Source organism: Bos indicus x Bos taurus, chromosome 17, assembly GCF_003369695.1.
Source record: "Bos indicus x Bos taurus breed Angus x Brahman F1 hybrid chromosome 17, Bos_hybrid_MaternalHap_v2.0, whole genome shotgun sequence".
Classification (NCBI taxonomy): domain Eukaryota; kingdom Metazoa; phylum Chordata; class Mammalia; order Artiodactyla; family Bovidae; genus Bos; species Bos indicus x Bos taurus.
The window spans coordinates 11,605,350-11,613,800 of NC_040092.1; the positions used below are offsets into that span (position 1 = coordinate 11,605,350).

At 49.8% G+C, this 8,451-nt stretch overlaps 1 protein-coding gene across 3 annotated transcripts; it reads right to left on the reverse strand.

Moving 5' to 3' along the window:
• Nucleotides 1-2,825: 2,825 nt before the first annotated feature.
• RITA1 (RBPJ interacting and tubulin associated 1) lies at nt 2,826-8,395 on the reverse strand. 3 transcript variants are annotated; one of them, XM_027566669.1, is made up of 4 exons: nt 8,115-8,395; nt 7,797-7,935; nt 6,784-7,149; nt 2,826-3,903 (listed from the first exon to the last, which is right to left on the reverse strand). In XM_027566669.1, the coding sequence occupies exons 3-4, from the start codon at nt 7,137-7,139 to the stop codon at nt 3,396-3,398; spliced, it is 864 nt and encodes a 287-aa protein (XP_027422470.1). In that variant the 5' UTR covers nt 7,140-7,149; nt 7,797-7,935; nt 8,115-8,395; the 3' UTR covers nt 2,826-3,395. The 3 variants fall into 3 exon arrangements, with proteins under 3 accessions (XP_027422470.1, XP_027422471.1, XP_027422469.1); XM_027566670.1 differs by having other exon boundaries at nt 7,797-7,872; nt 8,115-8,350; XM_027566668.1 differs by lacking the exon at nt 7,797-7,935 and having other exon boundaries at nt 8,115-8,371.
• Between the last annotated feature and the right edge of the window lie 56 nt (nt 8,396-8,451).

An 8,451-nucleotide genomic window follows, 5' to 3' on the forward strand; every position in this document is an offset into this window, starting at 1 on the left:
GCCTACAGATAAACTTCATTTTCCCTGGGGCCCCTGGGTGGTGTGTCCACGCTGCAGATGCTTTGTCCATTGTAGGGGGTGGGGCGGAGAGGCGGTGGGGAACACCCCAGGCGTACCCCTCTTTCCTGCCTGCCCCAGTCCCAGACCAGAAGTTGCCATGACTGCAACAGACGTATCACTGGCCAGGACAGACAGGCGGGGCGAGCAGAGAATTCTTAGAGGGACAGGGAGGGTTTCGGGCTGCCCTCAGTCCCTGCTCTGGGAATTACTTTGTTTACAACTTCACCCCCATTTAAAACTGTGAAAGCGCAGGGTCAAAGCCCAGCAACCTCACATTGGCCTTAATTGGTATCCAGGGGGGTCGAACAATGAATTTTTTAATTCACTTCTGGCATTAAAAAAAAAAAAAAAACCACCCAGAGGCTATTGCTTAGAAATGGCTTTTCTGGGATTAAAAAAAAAAATCTCAGCATCCAGATAGCTTGGGTCTCCGTCTTCAAAAGATGGGCAGCAGCACCCCCTATAGATGCCCGTAGATGGCAGAGACAGGTTGCCCCAGTCCCCAGCACTCCTAAAGGTCTTCCAGCCCTCACCGCCTCAGTGTCAGCTGCCTCTTTTCATCATACTTGGGAAGTCGCTTCCTTTTTTTTAGTATAGTTTGGAGGAAAGAGGTACTTGTGGCCAATGTCTGTTAAAACGTAGGGGGAGGGGATGAAGGCAAATGAGAGTTTCAAGTAAAACTGAGGAGGGTTCTAATTCTGTTAAGAGTTCTAGGAAATTTAAACATCCACGTGTAAAATGCTGTGTTTGTGCTGAGAGCGCAGCTTGCTGGCTTCCTTCATGGCCCACCGACTTGCGTAGGCATCTGTACATGCGCCCCTGCTCCGTGTCACCGTTGGCTCCTCCCACAGTTCCCCCAGGAGTGTTTGCGCATCTTTTCCCCCAGCGTAGTGGTCTAGAACCCAAGATGTGGCCTCAGCTGGCCTGTCTGGAATATCTGTGCTTCCTGGAGGCGCATCATGGGAAAATGGGGACAAGGAGAGGCCCAAAGCCTGGCCTCCACCCTACCCACTGGGATGCTGCGATTCTGGGTGCAACTCCATTAGGGCAAAGGCTTGGCTGTTCTTCCTAAGGGGCCTGACCCAGGACAGTGCAGAGCAGGGAAAAGGTGGGCCCTGACCAGTTAGGGCTCCATCTTGAATGCTCTCCAGGTGCCATGTGTAACTTTGTGTTCTTACTGGACCCCTCAATTTGGCAAAGTCCAATAATTGTGGATTTTGCTTTTTGTTTTTAAGAGCTTTGGTGCTGTAGTTCAGTCGCTAAGTCGTGTCCAACTCTTTGTGACCCCATGGACTGCAGCACGCCAGGCTTCCCTGTCCATCACCAACTCCTGAAGCTTGCTCAAACTCATGTCCATTGAGTAGGTGATGCCACCCAACCAACTCACCCTCCATTGCTCCCTTCTCCTGCCTTCAGTCTTTCCCAGCATCAGGGTCTTTTCCAATGAGTCAGCTCTTCGTATCAGGTGGACAAAGCATTGGAGTTCCAACTTCAACATTAGTCCTTCCAATGAATAATCAGGATTGATTTCCTTTAGGATTGACTGGTTGGATCTCCTTGCAGTCCAAGGGACTCTAGAGAGTCTTCTCCAACACCACAATTCAAAAGCATCAGTTTTTCAGTGCTCAGCTTTCTTTATAGTCCAACTCTCACATCCATACATGACTGCTGGAAAAACCATAGCTTTGACTAGATGGATCTTTGTTGGCAAAGTGATGTCTCTGCTTTTTAATATGCTGTCTAAGTTTGTCATGGAGAAGGCAATGAAACCCCATTCCAGTACTCTTGCCTGGAAAATCCCATGGACGGAGGAGCCTGGTGGGCTACAGTCCATGGGGTTGCGAAGAGTTAGACACGACTGAGCAACTTCACTTTCAACTTTTCACTTTCATGCATTGGAGAGGAAATGGCAACCCACTCCAGTGTTCTTGCCTGGAGAATCCCAGGGACGGGGGAGCCTGGTGGGCTGCCGTCTATGGGGTCGCACAGAGTCGGACATGACTCATGTGACTTAGCAGCAGCAGCAGGTTTGTCGTAACTTTTCTTCCAAGGAGCAGCTTGTTTCTTCCAATCCTTTAATTTCAATGGCTGCAGTCACTGTCCAAAGTGATCCTGAAGCCCAAGAAAATAAAATCTGTCACTGCTTCCACTTTTCCCCCCTCTAAGTGCCATGAAGTGATGGGACTGGATGCCATGATCTTAGCTTTTCTGAATGCTGAGTTTAAGCCAGCTTTTTCAGTCTCCTCTTTTACCCTTCTCAAGAAGCTCTTTAGTTCCTCTTCCCTTTCTGCCAGTGGTATCATCTGCATATCTGAGGTTATTGATATTTCCCCTGGCAATCTTGATTCCAACTTGTGATTTATCCAGCCTGGCATTTTGCATTATGTACTCTGTATATAAGTTAAATAAGCAAGGTGACAGTATACAGCCTTGTCATACTCTTCCCAATTTTGAACTAGTCAGTTGTTCCATGTCCAGTCTTAGCTATTGCTTCTTGACCTGCATTTTTAAAGGTAGGAAATGTACATCAGATATATGTTTATATATCTGATTTCAAAACAACTGTAACCCATATTCTGAACTCAGGAAGAACCAGCCAACCCACCAATTAGTGGCATTACCTAGAAGCCCATGATGGGAGGAGGATAGTTGCCCCACTGCCACGCTTGCAATTGCGACATTATTAATTTTGTTACTTAAATCAATTCAGGCCTAACATTGGTCTTTACCTTATGGGGAAAAAAGAAATTAATAAAACTCATGGCTTCGATGAGCTACTTGTATATTTAATACCTGAAAATAAATACATGACTATTAACATTTTTAAATGTCCACTCACAAACCACCCAGATCCTCGTGTTCCCCGCTGGTCCACACATGGTGCCTGGGAAAATCCCTGAGGCCTCCAGACTCAGCTGGAATCTCATCCTGAGCAGGAGCTTGGCTTGAAGGGAGGGAGGAAGAGCCCTCCAGGTTGGCAATCACACCATTTATTCACACTTGGCGGTGAGACAATGTTGTGGGTGCGATGGAGGAGGTGGGGGGACCCTCCCAGGGGACACCCCCTGAGTTGGCACTGATACGCCATGTGGCCATGACAGGACTGAACACAGGTATGTCAAGGGTTGACCCTCCAATCCATATCAGTGGGGAAAGCAGGGAGCAACCAGAGGTGGTCAGAGGGGGGGGCACTGCCCACCGTTGCTCTGTCTGTCCCCAGGAATGCTCCACCAAAGCCTGTGGTCTCCCCAGAGGCCTGCCCACCAGCACCATTCTCTGAAACTCTGCCCCTCCCTGTGACCCCATGGGCACACCTGCAGAAAGGACCAAGAAACTCATTTCCAAGGGGGCTTTGTTTTCTGGGTAGCCCCACCTTGTCGGGGGGTAGTTGGCACTGAAACACTGACTGAACCAGCCCTGGGAGTCACCAGGGGGCTCCGGAAGGTCACCCCTGATGGGGCAGGCCTGGGATCTCGGGGCCCACTTGTGCAGGGGCTACTGGCGGGTGTGTGACCTGTGCTGGGGACATTAAGGTGGGTGAGGGAATGGGAACGTTCCCGCCTCAGAGGGCGTGGGGTGTCTAACCCATCCACGGACAGCCTCCGGGAGCTGGCCACGACCCTGTGCTCTGTTTTTGAGAGGTCAGCTGGGTGAACGGCCCGCACTGGAGTCTCCCTGGGGCGGGGAGAATGGCTGCCCCTAGGGGTAGCTGGGGGTGTCCAGAAGAGGGCGTGGAGCTTTGCAGCATCACCTCTTGCCATCCACTTGGCCTCCCAGCCAGCGCCCTCCTGTCGGGAGCCAAAGAGAGACTCGTCGCAGTAAGAAGGAGTGTGGCTGATCAGTCTGGGAAGGGAAGAGAAACAATGAGCTGGGGAAATAAGCCTTGTAAACTTTTCTCACCGCCCCCAGCCCCGGCCAGGCCCCTGCAGCAGCAGATGATTGCCTGTAGATCCCAGAAGTACCCACAGGGAAGCCACAGCCCTCATGTACTACTAGCCCCAACTCTTACTATTTTTTCCCTGCGGAGGATCCCCAGTCCCCCTGCATCCTCCCCACCGCATCCGGGGCATGTACCCAATTGGCCTAGGCCAGGCCAATTTGCATACCCCATCCTCCTGACCACACTGATTGGCTCAGGGCTAACCACATGACCCATTCTGCCCAATGGGAGTCTCCCTCAGAATCTTTGCGGAAACTACTAGGCGGGAAATGTCTTTCTTCCACTGAGTGCTGAAGAAGGGGCTCAGGAAGGATATAAGGGCAAAAGAGCTGGTGGCCATCTCACCTGGAATGTGTGTGGGAAAGAATCCCAACAACATTTTGAGCCCCTGTTATATAAGCCCCAAATGCCCTTTGTCTGCTGAGGCCCGTTCAGCTTGTTTGCAAGCCCAATTCTTATGTTATTTGCAACCAACGGTAATATAACCTTACTCTTCAGAGCCTTTACTTTTTCTTTTAACTCACCACTTCACCCTTTTCCTAGTGGCCCTGTCAGCTGAACCCTCTGCAGTCATGTGGCCCTTCTAACTGTATTTGAAATTGCACAGCCAAGCACTTGGCATGTAGAGGATGCTGTGACCTGGCCACACCACCAGAGTAGCTTTTAAAATTTTTGAATATTTACTCAGGGCTTTTCATGTATAGGCCCAGGACTCAGCTTGTCATTTGTGTTATCTCATTATTTCTCACAAAACCCACAGGATGGCAATATGATAATCCCATTTTATAGACAAGAAAACTGAGGCACAGGGAGGATAACAAGGAAGGTACAGATAAGATTCAAATCCAGCCCCCCACTCAAGGGCCCAAGCTCTTGATCACTAAGCCAGACTTAAATGCCTTCAAGGCCTCTCACCTTTAACTAGATTCATTCAGTGTTTTTGTTTTTTTTTTAATTAATCCCACAAATATTCATGGCATATCTATGAGGTGTGAGGTCCATGACTTTCGGCCAGAACTAAAAGTGCTCCTCATTCCCAAACTGCAAGTCTTTGAAAAGTCAACATTTTGGCCACTTGATTTAGCTGTTCAAACCCAGATTTGGTTACCTATGTCTGTCTGGTACCAAAGTTTCTGCTTAATAGCATCTCTACCTCTTATGCACCTTCTAACTTGACACCCTCTACCTGTCAGCATCCAGCACAAAGTTCCAACCTCTAGGAGAGCATGAGGTTGACTGTTGCCTTCCTGTCATAGACTTCTGTTAATGCAGCCTACAGTGAACTCAGCACTTTCAGCCACGTTGTAGATGTCAGTGCTGCTAATGTCAACCTGAGCCTGCCCTGTGCTCCATGGAACTGTCAAGCAGACGTGACAATAATGGGGCCTTGCTTTTATCTCTGTTGAATTTTATCTCCTTAAATAGGCACTATTCCCACTCTCAATTAGTGTATGTGCCTTTTGGCTCAGAATAGATCCCAAATAGGACTGGCTAGTTATTAAGGATTGAATTGCCTCCTCCCAAGATTTGTGTTGAATTAAATTAAGGTTAAATGAGGCCATGGGCTTCCCTGGTGACTCAGTGGTAAAGAATCTGCCTGCAACGCAGGAGACTTGGGTTTGATCCCTGGGTCAGGAAGATCCCCTGGAGGAGGGAATAGCAACCCACTCCAGTCCTCATGCCTGGAGAATTCCATGGACAGAGGAGCCTGGCAGGCTACAGTCCATGGGGTTGCAAAGAGCTGGACACAACTGAATGACTAACACACACACAAATGAGGCCACAAAGGTGAGGCTCTAATCCAATAGGATTTGTGTCCTTATAAGAAGAGGAAGAGGCACCAAGAGTGTACACACTCAGAGAAAAGTGCATGTGAGGACCCAGGGAATAGCTGGCCATCTGCAACCCAAGGACAGGCTTCAGGAGAAACCAACCCTGCTGGCATCTTGACCTTGGACTTTAAGCCTCCATAACTGTGAAAAATCAAACTCACACTGTTTAAGTCTATAGTATTTTGTTATATATAACAAACCTGATTGACTAATATACTAGTCTTCCATATCTCCGTTCAAGACACTGATGACAATCAATAAGATAGAGTCCTGTGGCTTCCCTCCAGGCTGAAATTCATTGAAATAATCTAAATAATCCCTACAAAAATAACCACTGGCATTAGATTCCGTTTTTCTAACTTGTTGGTGAAAATGCAGCAAGAAACATTTTCAAATGACTTGCTTCAGTCTGGAATCACCATATCTATGTCATTTGATGGATCAACCACACTAATAATCTTATGCAAATTGCTCTGTGATTTTGGATAAATCAAGGGCTTCCCTGGTGGCTCAGAAGGTAAAGAATCCTCCTGCAGTACAGCAGACCCAGGTTCAATCCCAGGGTTGGAAAGACCACCTGGAGAAGGAAATGGCAACCCATTCCACTATTCTTGCCTGGAGAATTCCATGGACAGAGGAGCCTGGCAGGCTGCAGTGTATGGGGTCGCAAAGAGTTGGACACAACTGAGCGACTAATACTCTCTCTCTCTGTTGGACAAATCACCTCACCCTTCTGGGCCTCAGAAGTCCAGTCTAATGCCATTACCATTTATTTATTCCTGAGTGTCAGGTAACTGTGCCAACCACTGTACACGTCTCACCCCCTTAAGTCTTCTCAATAATCCCACTAGGTCCCACCTTCCACTGTGAGGAAACGGGCTCAGAGAGGTCAAATTGCTTGCCCAAGGTCACACAGCAGGTGAACAGCAGGCAATCTCCCTATCCTATTACCTGTATTTGTTCTTCTTCCTTGGTGTGAGGGTTGGGGTGCTGCCACTGGAAGAGGTGGACTCACAGCTCCCATTGGCCCCCAAGGCCTGAGACACCCCTGTCCCCACTCCTCTGCTTCTGTTGGCCTTCTTCATCCATGGTGGGTCAAAGTCTGGTGGTACGGGCCGGGTACCTGTAGGGCTGCCAAACAAAGTCTCATCCACGTATGACGGCCTAACCTTGACCCGGTAGCCACTCCGGCCACGGTGCTGAACGTGGAGGGTCTGCATTCCGCTGATGGCCAGCTCCACTGGGGTCTTCATGCTCTCCGTAGTCCTGAGTGACAACAGGGGTGCTCTGCTTGCCAGGCCCTGCATCCAGGGCTCCCTGTGAAAAGGGGTAAGGATGGCAACCATCTGTCATCAGAAAAGACTGGCAATCGCTTAAGGGCCCGTCCCCAGGGCAAAAAGGTCACATTCTCCCGCAACTAGTCTTCCTCAAAGGGGAGCTGCCAATCCCAGGGAACATTTCAGAAATTTGACATTTTTTGAGTTGTTGTAATGAAGAAGTGGGCGTCCCTAGTGGCTCAGATGGTAAAGAATCCACCTGCAATGTGGGAGACCTGGGTTTGATCCCTGGGTTGGGAAGATCCCCTGGAGGAGGACATGGCAACCCACTCCAGTATTCTTGCCTGGAGAATCACCATGGACAGAGGAACCTGACGGGCTACAGTCCATGGATTTACAGAGTTATGCACGACTGAGTGACTGAGCACAGAGAAATGACGGGGACAGGGGTGCTACAGATGAATATTTAATGAGTAAATACGCATTCCTAGCATACTGGTGCGTGCTCAGTCAATATTTACAGAACACTAGGGGGATGAACAAGAGATTTGGGCCTGTGCCTATTCTGGCACCACACAGAAAACCAACTGTGCTGGTGGGGGATGGGGGAAACAGGGCAGGTTTCTATATCTTGTACATATTTATGGGGCAGAAATAATAACCAGCATCGATCGATCCCAAGCCTACCTCCTGCAAAGAGAGGTAGCATTGTCTCATTTCATCCTCTCAACACTCCTGTGAGGTAGCTTCCATTATGTTCATTCTGCAGATGACAAAACTGAGGCTTCAAAAGGTGAAGTCACAAGTGTCAGTCACACCTATAAAGCTAAAACAGTGGAAACTGAATTTGAACCTGATTAAGGGTCTAAAGCTCCTGCACTTAACCATTCCAGTACTAGGGGATCACACCCAGGCCTCCAGCTGCCCCACATTCACCGATCCCGATCCCCAAGTTCACGTCCCGTAGATGTCCGATGTGCCCGCATTATCGAGTTATTTTCCTACCTGAGCATCTTGGTTCGCTGACGTCGGTCTTTAGCTTCAGCGTCCCCTGTTCCCAGGCCTGGACTCCTTTGCCGGGGCGCTCCGGCAGCGGAGGCGCGCGCCGGACATCCGAATCGGCAGCTCTGAATCCCGGGAGCCCGCGACTCCGGGAAGTTCCAAGGCAGCCCTCAGCCCCAGCCCCAGGCCCAGCCCCAGCCCCAGCCCCAGTCCGGGACACCGCGCGGAACGACCGAGAGCCGGCAGACCGGCCCTAGCGACGTGTGTTCCACGCGCGCACGCGCGCTTCAAACAGCAACCCGTGAGTGACAGAATGGGGCGGGGCGGCCGGAACCATTTA

What these genes read in the sequence shown, in the direction of transcription:
- RITA1 (XM_027566668.1), bottom strand. An exon ending in AGGAAGAAGAACAAATACAG is followed by an intron (nt 3,904 to 6,783) that starts GTAATAGGATAG and finishes TTCCCTTCCCAG; the next exon opens with ACTGATCAGCCACACTCCTT.